Here is a 23,355-nt window from a genome sequence, read left to right as displayed (position 1 = left end):
GCACACTTTCTCTTGGGTTTTCTTTTGTTATTATCAAGTCATGGGTGAATGCTTTTACCTTGAAGGTCTTACTTCTAACCACTATGCCCCTTATATTTTTTTCTTTTCTGATATTCATGTTTCGGATCTACAACACTAATATAAATAACAATGGAGATGTCTTGTTCCTTTCTTAATGCCACAGTACTCTGTTAGATTATTGCTAATAATTAATTTAGCTCTTTGCTGCGAGTATATTGCAGAAATTTTCTCCTACTCCTATCATTTTTAAGGTTTTCTTCATACATTATTGAAGGCCTTTTCTGCATTGATGAACACCAGTGCCTCCTGTTCATAATTTCTTGCTTCTAGATACTCTAAGATGTCTGTCACATGTCTTATATTATTTTTCACATGGCGGCCTGGGAGAAATCCTGCTTGGCAATCATGAATATAATTCTTCAGTGTCCATTTCAGTCTACTCACTAAAATGTCTGCAAAGATATTATAATCATTGTTAAGTAATGAGATGTGTCTGTAATTTTTAACAGCTGATGGCTCTGTTCCCTTTGGAATCAGGGTTATATAGACTTCCTCCCATGATTCTGGCAGCTTTCTTGTATTTAAGATGTTATTTGCTACTTCTTTAAATGGTAATGACAATAATTCTTCTACTTTTTAAATCATATTTGGCCGGCAATCCATCTGGACCTGGAGCTTTCCCTACTTTCATCTTTTTCATTGCCTGCTGGATTTCCATCATGCTGATTGGGGCTTTAGCTGAGCCACTTCCTCTTTTGAAATCTTCCAGAGTTCATTTTGGTTTAAGAACTCGTTCATTTTTTCTTGATTTTTCTTTACCTTCTTTGTAGAGTTCCCTGAAATATGCCAGGAAGCTGTTACTTATCTTTTTTGGTTCCTCAATTATTTCTCCGTCCACAATCAATTTATTAATCATTTTTTCACGTTATTTCTTCTTTAATTACCACACCAGCAGCCTACCAGGGAACAACTGAGCTTCTCTGCTGCAAATGAAATCTCAGCATCTGTCCCTAGAATAATTCCATTCTGGTACAAGTGCAGAAAGCCATAGAAATACACTAGAAAGTGATAAAGACTGCCCTTCATCTGTAGGAGCTCCTGAACTAGAAGAAAGTGGGGCAATAGGTTAACCAGAAATATGTATCTTATTGAAAAAGGCTTGTGCCTTTCTCCAGCCACATTGCAGCCCTCGTGGAAATGGACAAAATGCATTTCTCATTGGAAGAATGCATCTGAGCCGAGGCACCATGTGCCTCATCGGGACAGCCTAAACTGATTTCCAACATGGTGGTGACAGCTTTGTTGCGACTCACCTGATTTGGCTTCACAAACCATCTCTATGGGTTGAAGACCTATGAATTCTAGAAGAACTAAAAAGCCTCTCACCTTGTTGGCCTTTTGGGCCTGGAGGACCAGGAAATCCCTTAGGGCCTACTGGGCCTGCGGGGCCAGGTTCACCTGGTTCCCCTTTCAAGAGCTGGTAGGGGCCTGGAGGACCTGGAGGACCTGGAAAACCTGGAAAAAATTAAGAGTAAATACTGCCCACTCGGCAAATTACATTGTGTCAATATTTTATGTTGAGGGAATCACAAACAAAGGTGCTAATTGGAGAGGCCCCTTAGGAACATATTTCTGCTCCTTGACATCAAAATAATCAAACGTGCTGAGCATACCCAGTCCCAATGAAGACACACGTTTGAAAGTTTAGCTCTATGTTGGCAAAGTACTCCATTATGTCAACTCCCGAAGTACAGGGGATATAAGCACCACTCATGCTAATTAGCTAGCTAGGCATCTACTTCTTCAGACTTGGGCTCCGACCCCTTCCAGTTTACTTAAACACTCTCATCTGACATGGGTTATGCAAGCAACTAGCAATTTATCCTGTGCAGCAGCTCCAGATGCTCCTTCCTCGTTCTTGGACATAGTGGAGGAAGGGACGAGGAAAACACTAATGGTCAATTCTCTGGGACTGTGCCTCCCTGCAACTCTTCCCTCACTCCCTCTTCCTCCATCTCTGAGTGACCAGAGGTGGCACAGAACCCCTCAAATCACTGGCCCCTTCCCCTGGATTATTCTCCTGCCCCCACCTCTTCTGCCCACCCCTCAGACACCAGCCTGTCCTTGTCATCAAACCTGAAGATAAAATGGACAAAGTTATGACATACCTTTAGCTCCTGGAAACCCTTGATCACCTTGTTCTCCTTTGAGTCCAGGAACGCCCGAAGAACCTTTTGGACCTGGATAGAAATTAAACTTTCAGTATAGGCAACTCTTCTGCTTATTTATAATTCTAAACCACACTTTCTATATACCAAATACTTGAGAACTATTTTATACATTCTACTTGAGTACAATCATGGAATCATAGAACTATAGAGTTGTAAGGGACCTCAAGGTTCATCTAATCCAACCCCTTGCAATGCAGGATTCTCAACTGCATTGCATCCATGACAGATGGCCATCCAACCTCTTCTTAGAAACCGTCAGTGAAGGAGAGTCCACCACCTTGCAAGGGAGTTAGAATGAAAATCTATTTCCTCTTTATTGTCACAATGTAGTTTCTGCTGGCCATTATATCGTCCTTCATACGGTACCTTGAGGGCCTGGAATTCCAGAAGGCCCCATGTCACCTTTTGGGCCAGCAGCTCCTGGAAAGCCAGCATTGCCCTGCAGAAGAGAAAACAGCCCTCAGTTATGGCTTTGTACACAAGTGACACACAGATTTTGTGGACAATTTCTAAAATCACAACAAGTCAAGCAGTCAACATGTATCTCCTGAAATTGAATAGACAAGTAAGTTATGCATAAAAAAGGATCTGCTACATGGCACAAGTGATGGTGTTTTCTAGCTGAAGTGGATGGGATTGTCTATATTTCCCATGTTACATTCATTTCTTTTCGGTCCTGTTTCCAATCCTTTTCCTTCCACACAATGTTCAAATTAAGGAGAGTCAGGATGTTCACCCTATCACTTTTAGATGTCGCCTTATGCTGTATTTTGTCCACCTCCATAATTAGAGTGAAGGGCAAATCTCATGTATACTTAATACTAACATCACAAATGAGATCAATAGCAGGCTTATAGGCCTTCTGGCACATTGATGTTTCCATGCTTGGCGTCTTGCAGAAACAATATGGATTTTCCTTCATATTCTACCTGCCCTTTAGTGCACAATGCCTTGGTGAGATTCTCTTTAACAGCAAAGTTGTTGAAAGCAATAATCATGTAAAAAAAGAAGCAGCAATATCATGTCATTGGGAGGAGCATTCTTTTGGGCAGGGGCCTAGATTCCTGTGGCCAAGCTTATTAATTTCCACCTCTGGTGTTAATTTAGCTCACCATCTTAGAAAAACATAAATTAGTCCTTTTTTGCTCCCCGCCCTCGTTCAATTAGACTGTGAACCAAAATATTATTTTGGTGTCGAGTTCCGGTTTCCGCCTGCAGGAATGGCGGACCTGTTTTCCATCTCTCTGACCTTCGTAAGGAATTTGGCGGTTGCTAGGGGAGTAAATGGCAACCCCCTACCCTCTCCGGGGGTTACGGAGAGGGGCCGCTGGCCCGCGATGCCCCCAGACCCACTCCGACTGTTTTTGGAGTGGGGGGAGCTTGGGCTGAGCACTTACGAGGGCCAGGACTCCCGGACGCTAATCTGCATGGCGGGGATTTCCATGGTTAAAGAAGATAATTAGGCTTAAATCTATGGACATACTTCAGAAGGAGGGGAAGAAGCGCTGTTTACTGCTGAGAAATTTATGCTGCTGAGGGAGAGGAGTCAAAGATTGTACAGCATCTGGAAGAAGGATTGATGGGGACGGAGCGATAAGGGAAGTGAGTTTTTATTTTTTTTCCTCCATATTGTTGCCTCGTACCTTCCCGGACGCGATGTCCTGGCTTGTTTGGAGTGAAAGAGAAGCAAAAGACTGTGTGAGTTGAACTTTATAACTGTTGTTACTGAGCATATTTTTTAAAGATGTGGAGTTGCCGATGAGAAAAGCCCCCCCCCTAGTCGGACGGAAGGAGTTCTGGACGCGTTCGGAGGATTTATGAGCTGTGACGCACTTTAAATTGGAGCAGCGACCTGAAGCTAAGTTCAGCTATAGGGCAAGGAGATCCATTAATTTACCAAGAGTTTATGGTTTGATGTTTGGGTCTCCTGCCTGGAAAAGCTGTAAATTCTATAATGATCGTAAATCTTCATGGCTATGAGAGAAAACGAAAGTGATTTGAGCTTTTTAAGATGGCGCTGCTTCGTGCTGCTTCGACGCAACAGGGAGCTCCATTAAGAAGATTTATGGGGAGGCTGGACTGATTAACTCACACAGGAGAAAGAACATCTGTGAAACTTTGTTTGATATTTATCTCAGCAGCTGGGAAACAATCGGATGAAAGTGGAAAACATCTATGTGACTGTAAGGGGAAGATCTGGATTATTATGAACTTGGAGGACGATTTGAACTTTAGAAAAAAGACGGCAGTGGACAGTTGCGAGGAATTCCCAATTTCTTGAAGCATGGGAACCCAAATAAAAAATTCTTTAGATGATTTGGCATAACATTCGGTTTGATTGATATATATATGTGTATAATTTGAAATATTGAATGTGATATAATTGGTTTTAATTGGAAAATTAATAAAAATATTTTTTTTAAAAAAAACAAAATATTATTTTGGTGTCCAGAGTTTTCCTGATCACCCAAGTTTACTAATAAAGCTCCTTGATGTTTAGTTAAATCCTTAATTTCATCTGGATTGTGAGATCAATTAACAAATGCTTCTGAAGCTGTTTTTTCCTGTATTGGAGGGGTGGGATGTTAAAGCTGTGGTTTTATCGTCTAGGTCGGGTTTTGAAACTGCCCTGCCATTCTTGATGAGGTCAGCATGCATGTTGGCAATCTTTGAAGGATCATTTGGTCATTTCCTCCTTTTCCCACCTTAGCTACCATGTTTAGAGATGGATTTGGGGCCATGCCTTTTCCAAAATGCATGAGAGAGGGTTAGAGAAGTAGGTAAGGTCTTAATCCTTGCTCTCGGTCCCAGCTGTGCTAGGCAGCATATGCTAGCAGGTGTACCTACTGGTACTTGTAACAAATTTGAAGGCTCAATTGGGGGGGGGGAGTGCAGGAAGTTGAGCACTGGACTCACCCTGTTGCTCCAGCATGTGCCCCCTTCAGCAACTATTTAGTACAGGGGAGTACATTTTTAAAACACATACATACTGGTTTGAAAAAGAGTATTATTCAAAACCAATTAATTTAGTAAATGAAATGAACAAATTAACAAACACTATTTCATTATGTAATAATAGATAAATCCATTAATACAGCACTCCTGAAATTGACTTACAGGGATTCCTTGCAGCCCCTGGTCACCTTTGAGTCCAGGTCTTCCTGGTGTTCCTGGCCATCCTGGGCTTCCTTTTTCTCCTCTGGCTCCTGGTAATCCTGGAGCACCTGGAGAGCCTTGCGGCCCAGGAAGTCCTAAAACAGGAATGGAAAAGTTACTTATGGGCAATATTGTTGTTAGAAGAAAGCAAATGAGTCTGGCCAAATAATGGCTGACTGTGCCTCACTCTTGCCCAAGGTAAAACCAAAGAAGTGGCCGGGAGCAATAAAATCCAAAATGAATGCGACTTTCACAATTCCATTTCAATAATTTTGTGGAACCTGGAAACAACAGCATTTGAGATGTACACCTATCTACCGCATTAACAAAAGATTCATTGATACATTCTGCTTTCCAAATAACAATAATGTACCTAATGAAACTCTTAAGCCATTTGACATTCTTTAATTAAAATAGAACCATAGAATTGTAGAGTTGGACATCTAGTCTAACTCCCCGCAATGCAGGATAATGCAGCTAAATTATTCATGCCAGATGGCCAGCCAACCTCTGCTTAAAAATCTCCAAGGTAGGAGAGTCCACCACCTTCCCAAGGGAGTCCTTTCTGAGCACCAGAAGGTTCTTCTTGATATTTAGTCAGAATCTTCTTTTTGAACACTTGAAGGCATTGATTCATAGAATCATAGAGTTGGAAGAGACCACAAGGGCCAACCAGTCCAACCCCCTGCCAAGCAGGAAACACTATCAAAGCATTCCTGACAGATGGCTGTCAAGCCTCTGCTTAAAGACCTCCAAAGAAGGAGACTCCACCACACTATTTGGCAGCAAATTCCACTGCTGAACAGCTCTTACTGTCAGGAAGTTCTTCCTAATGTTTAGATGGAATCTTCTTTCTTGTAGTTTGAATCCATTGTTCCGTGTCCGCTTCTCAGGAGCAGCAGAAAACAACCTTTCTCCCTCCTCTAGATGACATCTATATACAGTATATAAAAATGTAGGCATTGCGTGCGCAGATGTCTCAGCCTTTCTCTATAACTGCTGAACCGTAATGTAACAAATTTGGCCACAACGTTCCATGCCCATCAGGGAGGGATCTGGCATAATCCCCCCCCCAAAACCCCACACCTTTCACACCTAAAATAATGATTAAACACACACAAAAGTGTGCCCAAATTAAACATCGCCACCAGAAGCTCTGAAGACTCCAGCAGCATCCAATAGAAAGGCAGATCGCACGCTGCTGCCTCCAAAGTGGGCTGCCAGATGACATCACAAAATTCCACAGTAACCAACTGAAAACAGTCCTTTTGCAGCAACAAGGCCCAGCTTTTTAAATAGGCACCATAAGCTTCCGATAGTGGAGCTCTCAGGGGGATGAGGCGAACCCCGTTAGATGTTGGAGACAAAGCTCCATGAGGAAGAGAAGCAGAATTTATTGTTCTCTCTTCCCCCTTCCTTCCTTCCTTCCTTCCTTCCTTCCTTCCTTCCTTCCTTCCTTCCTTCCTTCCTTCCATTTTGGATTGGTTTCCACATTTACAATTATTAGAATCATAGAGTTGAAAGAGACCACAAGGGCCATCCAGTCCAACCCCCTGCCAAGCAGGAAACACCTTCAAAGCATTCCTGACAGATGGCTGTCAAGCCTCTGCTTAAAGACCTCCAAAGAAGGAGATTCCACCACACTCCTTGGCAGCAAATTCCACTGTTGACCAGCTCTTACTGTCAGGAAGTTCTTCCTAATATTTAGGTGGAATCTTCTTTCTTGTAGCTTGAATCCATTGCTCCGTGTCTGCTTCTCTGGAGCAGCAGAAAACAACCTTTCACCCTCTTCTATATGACATCCTTTTATATATTTGAACATGGCTATCATATCACCCCTTAACCTTCTCTTCTCCAGGCTAAACATACCTAGCTCCCTAAGCCGTTCCTCTAAACAGACCCAACCCTCTCAACTGTTTCTTATAAGGCTTGGTTTCCAGACCCTTGGTCATTTTGGTTGCCCAACTCTGCACATTTTCCAGCTTGTCAACATCCTTCTTAAATTGTGGTGCCCAGAACTGGACACAGGACTCCAGGTGTGGTCTCACCAAGGCAGAATAGAGTGGGACTATGGCTTCCCTTGATTGGGACACTATACTTCCGTTGATATAGCCTAGAATAGCATTAGCTTTTCTGTTGCTGCACCATACTGTTGACTCATGTCACGTGTACTGTACTTTTCACATGTACTACTAGTAAGCTAGAGGTCCCCCATCTTATATTTGGGCAGCTGCTTCTTCCTGCCTAAGTACAGAACCTTCCATCTGTCCCTATTGAAATTAATTTTGTTAACTTCGACCCAGTTCTCCCTTTGTTAAGGTCATTTTGAATTCTGATTCTGTCTTCTGCAGCATTAGCTACCCCTCCCAGTTTGGTGTCATCTGCAAATTGGATGGTTGAACACACTCTCAATTCCTTCATCCAACGATGCAGAACATCAACATTTCCATTTTGGGAATAGCCCAGTGTGAAAATCTTTCACTCTTTTTTTTTTGTTCTTGAATAAGTACTGTTGGACGATCTTTGTACATTAAGTGCTCATTAAGTTTGTAAAAACACATATAGGTACAGTCGTACCTTGGAAGTCGAACGGAATTTGTTCCAGACATCCGTTTGACTGCCAAAACGTTCAAAAACCAAAGCGTGGCTTCTGATTGGCTGAGCCCAGCGGAAATGTGGAAACTCTGTGGGACATTCAGCTCCCAAAAATAGTTCGCAAACTGGAACAGTCACTTCCGGGCTTGCGACGTTCGGAAGCTAAAACGTTTGGGAACTAAGCTGTTTGACTTACAAGGTACAACTGTATGTTGTCTACAAATACTCTTACCTTGAAGCCCAGGTCGGCCTTGAGGTCCCCGGTCACCCTTAGGTCCCTCTCCAATTTTGCCTGGTAATCCAGGAACACCTGGTTGGCCTGAAGGACCCTGAGCGCCAGGAAATCCTGCTTCTCCCTTTGTACCAGGAATCCCTGGACTTCCTGGGGAGCCAGGGAAGCCCACATCTCCTTTTGCACCTAAGATGTAAAATGACAATCATTTAGGAAACTCGTTATCTTAGGCATATGAAGTGTGGAGACTAGTAAATGTCTGGAACTGAGTCATCTAAAGTGTTGTTGGTCAGGACCAAGAAAAAAGATGGAAGGCTTAAGAGATGCCATTTAACTGGAAACTTGTTTTGGGGATGGAGAAACAGTTTAACTTAGCGCGCGCGCGCGTGTGTGTGTGTGTGTGTGTGTGTGTGTGTAACTGTGCTCTGACAACCATGGATGCTTTCAATGCAATAGCCATTCTGTGTTCTCACTCTACAGAGAAAGCTGCCTGTTCTGTTGTTTGTAGCTCTGGAACAGACCTCTTCAAAGGAAAAGATAACTATCAAAGTTTGTCTAGATGTCACCTGAGGAGCCCTCACACCCTGTGATTATTGGTTGAACCTGAGGGCCCTGCTCCTGCCTCTATCTACCTAGAATCGTAGAATCATAGAGTTGGAAGAGACCACAAGGGCCATCCAGTCCAACCCCCTTCCAAGCAGGAAACACCATCAAAGCATTCCTGACATATGGCCGTCAAGCCTCTGCTTGAAGACCCCAAAGAAGGAGACTCCACCACACTCCTTGGCAGCAAATTCCATTGCCAAACAGCTCTTACTGTCAGGAAGTTCTTCCTAATGTTTAGGTGGAATCTTCTTTCTTGTAGTTTGAATCCATTGCTCCGTGTCCGCTTCTCGGGAGCAGCAGAAAACAACCTTTCTCCCTCCTCTAGATGACCCCTATATATATATATAAATGTAGGTATTGCGCGCACAGATGTCCCAGTCTTTCTCCGTAATTGCTGAACCGTAATGTAACAAATTTGGCCACAACGGTCCATGCCCATCAGGGAGGGATCTGGCATAATTTCCCCCCCCAAAAAAACCCACACCTTTCACACCTAAAATAATGATTAAACACACACAAAAGTGGCACCCAAATTAAACGTCACCACCAGAAGCTCTGAAGACTCCAGCAGCATCCAATAGAAAGGCAGATCGCACGCTGCTGCCTCCAAAGCTGCGCTGCCAGATGACATCACAAAATTCCACAGAAACCAACTGAAAACAGTCCTTTTGCAGCAACAAGGCCCAGCTTTTTAGATAGGCTGCAGCATTGCCAAGCAGGGAAAAACAAACAGAATAGGGCCTTTCACAGGGTGGGGGAATCACAGGGATGAGACACAACAATGGGGGAGGGGATCACAGGGATGAGGCACAACAAAGGTAGGGGGAAACACATAGCCATGGGGGGGGAGGTAGGACCCTGAGTTAGCCAAAGCAGTGGGGGGTGTGGACATTTTCAGGAACACGCGTGGGGGGAATCTTATTTTTGAAACTTACAGTAGGGGAGTCAGGGTTGGGACAGGGCAGGTGAGGGGACTCTGAAGGGAGACTCTGAAGGTCCATTTAACAGAAAAACCCACAGCAACGCATGGCCGGGCCAGCTAGTCCTTTTATATATTTGAACATGGCTATCCTATCACCCCTTAATCTTCTTAATCTTCTTAAACTGTACCATACTTAATAAAAAAATAAGATACCCCAAGTTGTTGCCTGATTCTTTGTTAATCAGAGAAAGATAGGCAGAGCGATAGCTTGCTCCATAGCTGGACTTGCTCAAAATAAGGTTTTACAGCCTAATTTCTATGCTTTTAATTTTGCTGCCATGGGTGGGGTTTTGAAACTCTGTTCAATCATAGAATCATAGAGTTGGAAGAGACCACAAGGGTCATCCAGTCCAATCCCCTGCCAAGCAGGAAACACCATCAAAGCATTCTTGACATATGCCTGTCAAGCCTCTGCTTAAAGACCTCCAAAGAAGGAGACTCCACCACACTCCTTGATAGCAAATTCCACTGCTGAACAGCTCTTACTGTCAGGAAGTTCTTCCTAATGTTTAGGTGGAATCTTCTTTCTTGTAGTTTGAATCCATTGCTCTGTGTCCGCTTCTCTGGAGCAGCAGAAAACAATCTTTCACCCTCTTCTATATGACATCCTTTCATATATTTGAACATGGCTATCATATCACCCCTTAACCTTCTCTTCTCCAGGCTAAACATACCCAGCTCCCTAAGCCGTTCCTCTTAAGGCATTGTTCCAGGCCTTTGACCATTTTGGTTGCCCTCCTCTGGACACATTCCAGCTTGTCAGTATCCTTCTTGAACTGTGGTGCCCAGAACTGGACACAGTACTCCAGGTGAGGTCTGACCAGAGCAGAATACAGTGGTACTATTACTTCCCTTGATCTAGATTCTATACTCCTATTGATGCAGGCCAGAATTGCATTGGCTTTTTTAGCTGCTGTGTCACACTGTTGACTCATGTCAAGTTTATGGTCTACCAAGATTCCTAGATCCTTTTCACATGTACTGCTCTCAAGCCAGATGTCCCCCATCTTGTCTTTCATTCCCCCCCCCCCAAGTGTAGTACTTTACATTTCTCCCTGTTAAAATTCATCTTGTTTGCTTTGGCCCAGTTCTCTAATCTGTTAAGGTCATTTTGAAGTGTGATCCTGTCCTCTGGGGTATTAGCCACCCCTCCCAATTTGGTGTCATCTGCAAACTTGCTCAGGATGCCCTCAAGCGCATCATCCAAGTCATTGATAAAGATGTTGAATAAGACTGGGCCCAGGGTGGGGCCTGACAGGTTTTATAAGGACTGCTGCTTTATATCCTTTTAAATTCTTTTTTGTGTGTTTTAACTGGATTGTAAGGGGACTTGGTAGGGACGCGGGTGGTGCTGTGGGTTAAACCACTGAGCCTAGGGCTTGCCAATCGGAAGGTCGGCGGTTCGAATCCCCGCGACGGGGTAAGCTCCCGTTGCTCGGTCTCTGCTCCTGCCAACCTAGCAGTTTGAAAGCACATCAAAGTGCAAGTAGATAAATAGGTACTGCTCCAAGCGGGAAGGTAAACGGCGTTTCCGTGCGCTGCTCTGGTTCGCCAGAAGTGGCTTTTTCATGCTGGCCACATGACCTGGAAGCTGTACGCCGGCTCCCTCGGCCAATAACGCTGCAACCCCAGAGTCAATCATGACTGGACTGGTCAGGGGTCCCTTTACCTTTACCTTAAGGGTACTTGGTAGGATGTGCTGGGAAGAGAGGAGCAGGGGAGAGTAGGGGGTGGCCCAATTTCAGTGGTTCTGGGCTTGCAAGGAGGGACAGGGAGTTAGTGACTGTGCCAGCCCCTCCTCCAACTTGGGGAATTGTGGTTGTCATATCAGCCAGCCCTTGGGTCTGTGATTGCTGCGTTTGAATGCCAGGTCAGCCCAGAATAAATCTCCCTCATCCATCATCTGATTATGATCTGGCATGTATCACTGGAACCTGGGTGGGTGAAGAGGGTGGAGTGGCTACTCAGTGCAGCATCAGGCCAGACTCAAGGGTTGGGGATGAGGAGTTGCTGTGGTCTATAGAGATTCTCTCTCTATCTCCAGGCTCTCTGTCCAGGTTTTTTTTTGGGGGGGGGGGATCCAGAGTGTGTATTCCAGGATTGGGCAATGGGGACAGACTAGGGATTCTGCTGGTTTCCCGCCCATCTCGCTGCCCAGGAGTCTCCCTGCTTGAGCTGACAGAGTATTGAGGCCAAGGCTCTGGGGCGGCTCAGGACCTCACGGCCACCATGACAACCATGGGGCTGTCCCAACATGTCACCGGCTCAAAGCACATGGCAGGCCACACTCTGGACCTTGTTTTCTTAACTAGGCAGGAAGAGGGTGATTTGAAGGTGGTGGACATTGACATCAGTCCCTTGTCAATCACTTTCTGATGAGATTTAGGATATCAGCACCTTTCCCCCTCCAAAGGGGCAGGGGACCTATTAGGAAGGTCTGCCCTCGGAGGCTGATGGATCCCGTGGAATTCACGGTGAAATCCAGTGGAAGACACAATCGCCTGTTGAGTGCCCTCTCCCACTTCACATAGCCCAATTGGCCCCCTGATATACTCCAGAGCTTAGGGCAAGGAAGCAAGCTGGGAGACAGTTGAATACAAGTGGAGGAAAGATCTGAATGAATGAAACTGAACACTGGTAAGGGCTCATTATCGAGTCTACCTAGTGGCAGTGAAGACAGCAAAGAAAGCATATTTTGCTGCCTCCATTGCATCCTCATTATGTCGTCCGGCAGAGCTTTTCTGGGTAGTACCTGCCTTTTACATGCTGGCCCAAAGGAGGTGATAGAATAAATAATAATAATAATAATAATAACAATCCTATATAATAAAGTCCCTGTGTCTCTGCGTCCAGTATTCCCTGTGTCCCTGGGTTTGCGCTAATGCGCATGTGCCCCACGGACACAGGGACTGGACGAAGAGGCGGGACGTACACACACACACGCTCTCTCCCCCCTCAACCCTCTGCCTCCCGTTCCCCTGCGGCGCTGGACCAAGATGGCGGCATTGGGCTCCGGGGCCGCGGCGGCAGGAGCCCGGTCCAGCTCCCACCACCGCGGGCCACAGCCCCGGAGCCCGATGCCGCCATCTTGGTCCGCCTCCTCCTCCTCCTCCTGACCCGTGGGAGGAGCGGCGGGGCCGCGGCCTTCCCTCCCTCTCTGTGCTCGGCCGCGGGACACGACGGGAGAGCGCTTTGTTGAATTGCGTTCCCGGCGCGCCCCGCGGCCGAGTGCAGAAAGGGAGGGAAGGCCGCGGCCCCGTCGCACCTCTAGTGCCCGTTTTCTTAACGGGCTGAATGAGACTAGTAATAATAATAATTTATTATTTATACCCCGCCCATCTGGCCGGGTTTTCCCAGCCACTCTGGGCGGCTTCCAACAGAAAAATAAAACACAGTAATCTATTAAACATTAAAAGCCTCCCTGAACAGGGCTGCCTTCAGATGTCTTCTAAAAGTCTGGTAGTTGTTTTCCTCTTTGATATCTGTTGGGAGGGCGTTCCACAGGGCGGGCGCCACCACCGAGAAGGCCCTCTGCCTAGTTCCCTGCAACTTGGCTTCTCGCAACGAGGGAACCGCCAGAAGGCCCTCGGTGCTGGACCTCAGTGTCCGGGCAGAATGATGGAGGTGGAGACGCTCCTTCAGGTATACTGGACCGAGGCCATTTAGGGCTTTAAAGGTCAGCACCAACACTTTGAATTGTGCTCGGAAACGTACTGGGAGCCAATGTAGATCTTTCAAGACCGGTGTTATGTGGTCTCGGCGGCCGCTCCCAGTCACCAGTCTAGCTGCCGCATTCTGGATTAGTTGTAGTTTCCGGGTCACCTTCAAAGGCAGCCCCACGTAGAGCGCATTGCAGTAGTCCAAGCGAGAGATAACTAGAGCATGCACCACTCTGGAGAGACAGTCAGTGGGCAGGTAGGGACTCAGCCTGCGTACCAGATGGAGCTGATAAACAGCTGCCCTGGACACAGAATTGACCTGCGCCTCCATGGACAGCTGTGAGTCCAAAATGACTCCCAGGCTGCGCACCTGGTCCTTCAGGGGGACAGTTACCCCATTCAGAACCAGGGAATCCTCCACACCTGCCCACCTCCTGTCCCCCACGAACAGTACTTCTGTCTTGTCAGGATTCAACCTCAATCTGTTAGCCGCCATCCATCCTCCAACCGCCTCCAGGCACTCACACAGGACCTTCACTGCCTTCACTGGTTCTGATTTGAAAGAGAGGTAGAGCTGGGTATCATCCGCATACTGATGAACACCCAGCCCAAACCCCCTGATGATCTCTCCCATCGGCTGCATGTAGATGTTAAAAAGCATGGGGGAGAGGACAGAACCCTGAGGCACCCCACAAGTGAGAGCCCAGGGGTCTGAACACTCATCTCCTCCCACTTTTTGGACATGGCCCAGGAGGAAGGAGCGGAACCACTGTATGACAGTGCCCCCAACTCCCAAGCCCTCTAGACCAGTGTCTCCCAACCTTGTGACTCCAGCTGTTTTTGGACTACAACTCCCATCATCCCTAGCTAGCAAGACCAGTGGTCAGGAATGATGGGAAATGTAGTCCGAAAACAGCTGGAGGCACAAGGTTGGGAAACACTGCTCTAGACGGTCCAGAAGGATGTTAAGGTCGATGGTGTCAAAAACCGCTGAGAAATCCAGCAGGACTAGGAAACAGCTGTCACCTTCGTCCCTAGCCCACCGGAGATCATCAACCAGTGCGACCAGGGCAGTTTCAGTCCCATGATGAGGCCTGAATCCCGACTGGAAGGGATCCAAATGGTCCACTTCTTCCAGGCGTGCCTGGAGTTTTTCAGCAACCACTCGCTCAATCACCTTGCCCAAGAATGGAAGATTTGAGACTGGGCTATCGCCCATATTAGCCGCATCTAAAGATGGTTTTTTAAGAAGCGGTTTAATGACCGCCTCTTTCAGGGGGTTTGGGAATACTCCCTCATAGAGGGAAGCATTTACCACCCCGCGGAGCCCATCCCCCAGCCCTTCCCGGCTCGCTTTTATTAGCCAGGATGGGCAAGGGTCAAGGAGACAGGTGGTTGGTTTCACTCGCCCAAGCAGCCTGTCCACATCCTCGGAGGTAACAGATTGAAATTTATCCCATGAAACGTGACTAGACAGGGCTCCAGCACTCTCCCGCCCCGGCCCTGCTCCCATGGTGGAGTCTACCTCCTTCCGAATCTGAGCGACTTTATCTGCAAAAAAACTTTGCAAAAGCATTGCAGGAGATATTGGCTTACTGTGTCTTGTTTGCAAAGCATTTTGAGGATAAAATGAATCTCATGGGGTGGCCAGAGCACAGTCTAGTCCTATTGCATTGGAGGAATTTCAGTTGGTAAGGCTCGAGGATGTGGACAAGGTGCTTGGATCTAGACCCTTGCCCCTCTTGGCTGATAAAAACCAGCAGGGAGGGAGCAGCTGGTTGGGTCAGGGAGGTCAATGCCTCTTTATGAGAGGGGGTGGTCCCTGTCTGAAGGAGGCAGTGGTAAAACTGCTTCTTTAAAAAATCTTCCCTGGATTCAGAAAACCTAACTAACTAACTACCAGCCAGTTTCTAATCTCCCTTTCCTGGGCAGGGTTCTGGAGCAAGTGGTCGCGGACCAGATACAGGTGCTTTGCGAAGAAACTGATTTTCGGGATCCATTTCAATCGGGGTTTAGGTATGGTTTTGGCACAGAAACTGCTTTGGTCACCCTGTATGACCTCTGTTGAGAGAGAGAGAAGGAAAACATACATGTCCCTGTTAATTCTTCTCGACCTCTCAGTGGCTTTTGATACGATTGACCATGGTATCCTTCTGGAGTGACTCTCTGAACTAGGGGTAGGTGGCACCGCTTTGCGGTGGTTGCAGTCCTACTTGGATGGTGTTACTTGGAGAGTGCTTTGCAGCCCTGTGGAACCTTCAATGTGGGTTCCGCAGGGCTCAATCCTATCCCCCACGTGGCTCACCGGAGCAAGACGGTTTGAGCATATTTCACCGATCCTGGTCCAACTGCACTGGCTACCAATTAGTTTCTGGGCCCAATTCAATGTGCTGGCTTTGACCTATAAAGCCTTAAACAACTTAGGACCGCAAGGAGCGCCTCTTACCATATGAACCTACCTGGAGCCTGAGATCATCTTCTGAGGCCCTCCTTCATGTGCCTCCTCCTCAAGAGGTCTGGAGGGTGGCAAAATGAGAACGGGCCTTCTCTGCAGTGGCTCCCCATCTGTAGAATGCTCTCCCCAGGGAAGTTCGCCTCGCACTTTAGGCGTCAGGCAAAAATGTGCCTTTTTAACCAGGCCTTTGGTTGATCTGTTTGACATCCTATACCCTTTTAAAATGTGGCTCTTTTCTGGTTGTTGTGTGTTATTGGGTTGTTGTTTTTATTTTGATTATATATACGTACTGTGGTTTTTATGTTAATCTTTTCTGTGAATTGCCCTGAGACCTCCGTGTGTTATTCAATAAGTAATAATACAGTAATAATAAATCACCCTGTGATCCTTGGATGAAAGGCAGCATAATAATAATAATAATAATAATAATAATAATAATAATAATAATAATGCCGTTGGCAAAGTAGTTAATGACCCTTCTTTGTTTAAGGAACTGTCTGTCAATGAAAAGGCAATTCTGGAAGGAGAGAATGGTTTGGGAATGCAGCTCAGCTTTCCTTCCTCCTTTGGTTGAGGGGTGAATATGAAAGAATAAGAGCCAGCATCATATTGGAGGTGGAGATAGAAAGACACAGAAGATCTTGCTTTCTGTGAGCATTGGGGAGCACTCCTTGAAATAATTCACAGCACTCCATATATCACAAAGACACCACAGTCCCCTGTTACAGTCACTCTAAGGAAATCAAACCCAAGGTATGTGCTGATACCCCTTAAATTTCTCATCAGTTGAGGATCACAGTGTGTGTAAAAATGAACAAGGGGTAGAGTACTCAGGTGTCATTGATGTGTTTCTTTCTTTGATTCCTTTTTGCTTTTTTATATCCCACTTTTCCTTCAAGGAGCTTGAGGCAGCATACATAGCTCCTCCCACTCTCCATGTACAGTAGTACCTTAAAGACCAACTAAGTTTTTATTTTGGTATGAGCTTTCGTGTGCATGCACACTTCTTCAGGTATCTGAAGAAGTGTGCATGCACACGAAAGCTCATACCAAAATAAAAACTTAGTTGGTCTTTAAGGTGCTACTGAAGGAATTTTTTTATTTTACTTCGACCCAGACCAACACGGCTACCTACCTGTAACCATGTACAGTAGGTTAGGCTGAGAGTTGCCCAAGGTCACCCAGGGAACTTCATGGTTGAATGGAGATTTGGACTCTGGTCTCCCAGGTCCTAATCCAACACCCTATACCACAACTAACCCTATACCACAGCAACTCAACGTACCAACTACTGCTTTGGCATCTTGTTCTATCTACAAAGCTGATCCTGCCAAGAGTCTCACAGAACCTACTGTATTCATGTCCCAGCTTTCCAGACAGCAATCTGCCTTTTAAAATTAGTCAGGCATTATCTTCAAGTGTGTCAACGCATGCACACTCTATTCCCAATTTTATGATGACACATCAGCCTAATAAATATATTTTAGTTTTGCATGTAACTGGTTCTTTATTTGGCTGTACTCTTTACATGAGATGTTCTTTATATTACCTCGTTCTCCCTTTGCACCTGGAAGTCCAGGAAGTCCTCTACCAGGTATACCTGTAAGATGAAGATAGTAGCACCGAGGTAAGGCAATTTAAATGTTCTCCATAAATTAAATCTCACTGTTGTATCAAATACCCTGGTGCTGGTTCACACATTAGAAATGAACTATTATCCTGGAACTTTATCCCAGAACACTATTGTGGTCTCTCCTCTTTCACTTCAAATCCTTTCAAAAACCAACTTCTGTGTTGAACCATATTCTGGCTCCACACAGATGTTGGCAACACAACCAAGAACAGCTGTAATTCTATAGAGCAGTTTTTCAGGGTTTCAGGCATCTGTCCCTGCCCTACCTGGAGTTGAATCGGGGACCATCTGTATACAGAAGCAGATCCTCTCCTGTACTGCAGAGCCAAAACCCCAAAAGTTCTTTGATGTAGCAGTTGGCTAATGACCTTAAAAGTATCCTGAATTAAATGCTGGAGAGAGCAGTTTTAACCTGAGATTACTCATGGTGCTTTTGTTAATGAGACAGGTCATATTACCATTTTATAGCAAGAACCATTTCCCCTCCACTCCAAAAGAGTGCATGGCATGCTATTGTACGTCACCAATGCTCAATTGTAGAGAATAAGGAGAAAAACACTAAGGACAGAAGGAGGAACCTAGGAATGAGTGGTATAGACAAGTTTTGGAACTGCAGCCTCACATGCAAAAGCTGTTTTATGTGACTGAGAGCAAGCTATAAGGATCTATCACCCACCCACCCCAATCCTGCTGGGTTCTTAAACTGAGCAAACTGTTGAAGATTCATTCCCCGTGTCTGTTGTCATGGGATTGTTGTCTATCACATGACTGTGTATGTTTTCATTTCACAGAGTGGGAAGTGATGAAGACAGGATGTTTGTGTTACTGTGTTTCCTGAAGTGGGACTATTGTCCTTTAATCTTTCTCTTTGCTGCCTGATGCTAGAGAGAGAGGGAGCCATGTTGCAGTGCTCCATGTGTGTTTATATGTAAATAAAAGTAAATTAGCCAAAATGCTGAGTTGCTGAGTTCTGTTACGCAACTGCGCAAACTCTGTGGATCCGTAAGTGTGCTGATGTTTCTTGGCATCAGTTGCTGTGGTGTTCGGGCTGGAGAAAGCTTTTGAAGCTCCCGAACAATCGACCAGGAAGGAGGGAACGTGCCAGTCGGGCATGTGTCTCTGCCAGGGTCCTACTCGTGTGTAGGAGATCCTAACACAAACTATAGTATTTAGGGTGGGAAGAAGTTGGGAATTCTATTTCTCCAGCTCATATTATTGTGTTAGACTTTCACAAAGTCTCTCTCTGGCCTTTCCTTCTGCAATATGATGTCACTTTTTGTAGGCCACAAGTTTTGCCTGGACACAGCATGGGTAGGGGGAGAATGGGGGAGCATTACGGAACTCATATTTCTCTACCCACATCTCTGGAGACTGTGAGAGAGCAGAAGGCAGGCAACCAGGGGCAGAATACAGGGAAATAGATCTGAGTGAAAAGTGAGGCCATGGAAGGTGTGTACTCTACAGCTGCAGGCAGAGGTGGTTTTGCGGCAGCACAACCGATTCAGCCACACTGGGTGCCACGCTGCAGGGGGAACCACAACAAAGCTGTGGAACGGAGTGCCAGAGGTGGTGGGCTGAGCAGACTTTTAGTGTCACACAGGGGGCTGCTGAAATTTGAGAACCCAAAGTCTGCCACTGCTACAGGGGAAACCTCCAGAGCTGAGGGGAATGAAGATAGGAGCAGAGCTAATGGATGCATTAAAGCTCCTTTCACTTGCTGGCTCAACCTAAATAGGGGACAGAAGAGAGAAAGAAAACCCTCCTTCAGTTGGGTTGGAGTTCACAAAAGGTACCAAGAAGACTTGGGGTAGTGCCAGCGGCAGAGCTTCATGCGGGGCGGGGCTTGCGCGCGTCTTAGGGGGGGCAGCCGTGATGGCACCCCACCGGGATTGCGTTGCTGGGGGCAGTGCGCCCCCCCCCACACTCCTCTTCCTCTGCCAGTGGGTAGTGCATTAATTTAGGTGACAATTCCCAACCGCCACAAAGGAAGATGTCAGCTGCCCTGGAAACTTCATTATAAGTAGAAATAATAGCACGAACAGGGAAATAACAATCCAAAATTCAACCTACTAAAGATAATCTTTCTAAATAAGGACGTGTGCATACAAGTTTCTGTAGCAATTTTATTTAATTTCATTTTTGCACATTTTGCCAAGGACAAAACCATTTCAATAATCATTTTGCCTAAAAATTGAAGAGCTATTTTGTGGCTATGTATATGGGTCCCCTGTGTAAAGGGTACTTTCATTTGAACAGTTAAAAATAGTTGCATTTGCAGTGTACATACTGAGCAGCATGCACAATCTAGGGGAATTTAATTGTGTTTAAATTTTCTAGATTGCCCCCAGAATCTGGACAATTCAGGATACTGGCAGGGCCAAAACATCAATCTTCACTTGCTTAAAAATATATATTAAGAATTGTTTAAAGTATATGATCAGGCATCTACTGTAGTAAAAATATTACATACTAGAAGAAAAAGAAAAGAAATATCTCACCTGGGTCACCCTTTGCACCAGGTGAGCCTGGGATTCCATCGTGTCCTGGCTGGCCCCTTTCTCCAGGAGCACCTGGGGGACCTTCAGGCCCAAGGTCACCTGCAAAAGATAAACAGACAAATTTTGGGGAACAAAATGGTGGAACAGTGGAAAGAGCTGGTGCAGAATTCAATGGGCAGACTGCTCACTGGGGCACTTATCCTGGCCAGATTCAAAATGCTGATTTTGACTTATAAAGGCTTAAATGGCTCAGGATTGCAACACTTCAAGGACCGTCCCTCCCCATATGAACCGACCTGGGGCTTTTCTGCCATGGCTCCCCATTGGTGGGATGCTCTCTCTCCAGTGAAGCTTGCCTGTCATCTCCATTTTATATCTTTAGGCACCAAGTGGAAACATCATTAAAAAATTTAAAAAATTACAGCCTTTTAAATATGTCAGGGTGTGTGAGTTATTGGTTTTTAAAATTATTATTATGTTACGTGTTTTTATACTGTAAACCGCCCTGTGATCTTCGGATAAAGGATGGTGTATAAACAACAACAAGAAGAAATGGTGTCTGTTCATCAAGAAAGTGTCCTGAATCTTAAAATGTAGATTGCCAATTTTTCTGTTGCCTAACTTTATTGCTATTGCCTAACTTTATTGTGGGGGGAGCGTGTGCGCGAGTGTGCGTTCCAAGTCTCTGCGTCCAATCCCTGTGTCTGTGGGGCACATGCGCAGTAGCGCAAACCCAGGGACACAGGGGATACTAGACGCAGAGACACTTGCACTTTATTAGATAGGATAAAGTCAGAACTGCAAGACAGAAGAGTTCCATCAGCTGGGTTGCAAAGCTTGGCTTTCTTTTGTTAGCAAAAGGCAGCTGAAATCCAGAGAGAAAAGAAATTCTGATAACACTTTACTGAGGGAATTGAACAAACATATTGTATAATTTTAAGAGAAAGAAAGAGGAAAGCCTGAAGTAAGAAAGAGAGAACCTCCCTAAGTGCAGCTCAAACTACAGAGAGAAACACCTCATTTACCCCATTAGCTGCTTTATTGAAAACAGAATTCACTCTTAAATTATACACTGAATTATCTGTGTTGTTGCACTTCTAACATACTTGTCAAATTATCTTTTTGCCTTCTAATTTTAAAAATCCACATGCCCTTAACATCCATTAAAAAATAAAAAATATGCTGTGTAAATCACAAAGAGTAACCATTATGTTGCTGTTTTTAGAGTGAAATAGCAATTTTGACTTCAAAAATATGATTTATTTACCTTTTTCTCCTTTTAAGCCAGGAAAACCATCTAAGCCTGGTAATCCCTTTCCACCTTTTTCACCTGGGATTCCTGGAATACCTTTATAATAAAGAAGCATAAAGTTTTAGTGTTATCAGCTGAGTACTTGCTAGGCTTAGCTTTATCATAAAATACTGAAAGAGGCTTTGAACCACTTACCTGGAGAACCCTGAAGACCTGGTAGCCCTTTGGCACCTGGGGAGCCAGGGATGCCTGGAATTCCTGGAACACCTCTTTCACCTTTCCCTCCAGGCACGCCTGGAATACCTGTCTTTCCTGGGTCTCCCTGTAGGGTAAAAAAATGAACAGTAAAATCTGCAAACATTTAACAATTACAATATGCATTCTAAAACCATTATACTATTCATATCTAATGTTGGAACCATGTTTTACAGCCCAACTGCATGTACAGTTAGCATCCCAGCTGCCTCTCCACTACAAAGCAAGCTGGATGAAGGACTGGGGGGGGATCCTCATCAAATCTGCAGATGACACAAAACTGGGAGGATTCAAAATGACCTTAAAAGAATGGAGAACTGGGCCAAAACCAACAAAATGTACTTCAATTGGGAAAATTGGATGGGTGACACATGTGAAAAGGATTGAGGGGTCTTAGCAGACCACAACCTTAACAGGAGTAAACAGTGTGATGCAGCAGCAAAAAAGCTAATGCTATTCTAGGCTGCATCAACATAAATACAGTATAGTGTCCAGATCAAGGGAAGTAGTAGTACTGCTCTGGTCTGCATTGGTCAGACTATACTGGGTCCTGGGTTCAGTTCTGGGCAACACAGTCAGAGGCGGAGCTAGCTGCTCCGGCACCTGGAGTGGCAGGGGCGGGGCTAGCCACCCACAGGGGAGGGGCTAGCGTCCAGGGATTTGTGCCAGTGGCAGCAAGCGTCCCAAGGATGACACCCGGGGTGGGCTGCACCCACCGCATCCCCCTTTCTCCACCAGTGAACACAGTTTAAGAAGGATATTGACAAACTAGAACGTGTGCAGAGGAGGGCAACCAATATAATAAAAGATTTGGAAACCACAACTTATGAAGAATGTTTCAGGGAGTTGGGTACATTTACAGTAGCCTGGAGAAGAGGAGGCTGACAAGTGATATGATAGACATCTTCAAATATCTGAAGGACTAACATGGAAGATAAAGCAAGCTTTCTCTTTTTTTGGTAACATAGTTTTTTATTACTTTTCCTCTTTAAACTGTTTAACATGGTTGCACTGAGATATATATTAGAGCATATGACATAAAATTACATAAAATTAAAAATAAAACAACAATAAACACTCAGATAAATGCAAGCTTGTTTTCTGCTGCTCCAGAGAATAGGTCCTGAACCAGTGGGTTTAAATTACCAGAAAAGAGATTCTGACCAAACATTAGGAAGAACTTTATAGAAGTAAGCAGAACAGACTCTCTTGGAACCAATGAGGGAGATGGTTATGTTTAGCCTGGAAAAGGGATTTCAGACATCTCAAGGGCTGTCACATGGAAGATGAAGCAAGCTTGTTTTCTCCTGCTCCAGAGGGTAGGACTAGAACCAATGGATTCAAGTTACATGAAAGAAGATTCCAACTAAACATAAGAAAGAACTTTCTGATGCAGATAGGTAGCCGTGTTGGTCTGACACAGTTGAAATAAATAAAAAAACAAAAAATTGTCCAGTAGCACCTTAGAGACCAACTAAGTTTGTTCTGGGTATAAGCTTTCATATCTGAAGAAATGTGCATGCACACGAAAGCTTATACCTAGAACAAAACTTAGTTGGTCTCTAAGATGCTTCTGGACAATTTTTTGTTTGTTTTTTTAATTTCAACTTTCTGATGGTAAGAGCTGTTTGACAGTGAAATGGTTTCCCTTGGGAAGTTGGAAACTCTCCTTCATTGGAGGTTTCTAAACAAAGGTTGGATGGCCCTTAGTCAGGGATGCTTTAGCAGTGACTCCTTCATTGCAGTGGGTTGGACTAGATAACCCTCGGGGTCCCTTCCA

The 23,355-nt window shown here is 45.2% G+C and overlaps 1 protein-coding gene across 1 annotated transcript in view; it reads right to left on the bottom strand.

The window, feature by feature from the left end:
* The window catches only part of COL4A1 (collagen type IV alpha 1 chain), a 170,389-nt gene that overhangs the window by 19,030 nt on the left and 128,004 nt on the right, over positions 1-23,355 (bottom strand). Inside the window, exons 38-46 of the mRNA XM_035110373.3 lie at positions 21,516-21,642; positions 21,336-21,416; positions 20,069-20,167; positions 17,487-17,537; positions 8,236-8,421; positions 5,370-5,503; positions 2,619-2,691; positions 2,190-2,261; positions 1,408-1,536 (exon numbers count right to left, since the gene is read on the bottom strand). Coding sequence (XP_034966264.1) covers positions 1,408-1,536; positions 2,190-2,261; positions 2,619-2,691; positions 5,370-5,503; positions 8,236-8,421; positions 17,487-17,537; positions 20,069-20,167; positions 21,336-21,416; positions 21,516-21,642 — 952 coding nt within the window. The remainder of the gene's footprint in view (positions 1-1,407; positions 1,537-2,189; positions 2,262-2,618; positions 2,692-5,369; positions 5,504-8,235; positions 8,422-17,486; positions 17,538-20,068; positions 20,168-21,335; positions 21,417-21,515; positions 21,643-23,355) is intronic.

This window comes from Zootoca vivipara, chromosome 3 (genome assembly GCF_965207765.1).
Source record: "Zootoca vivipara chromosome 3, rZooViv2.hap1.1, whole genome shotgun sequence".
Classification (NCBI taxonomy): Eukaryota; Metazoa; Chordata; class Lepidosauria; order Squamata; family Lacertidae; genus Zootoca; species Zootoca vivipara.
Note: the sequence above shows the minus strand (reverse complement) of the source record. Positions and strands in the feature narration are given on the sequence as shown.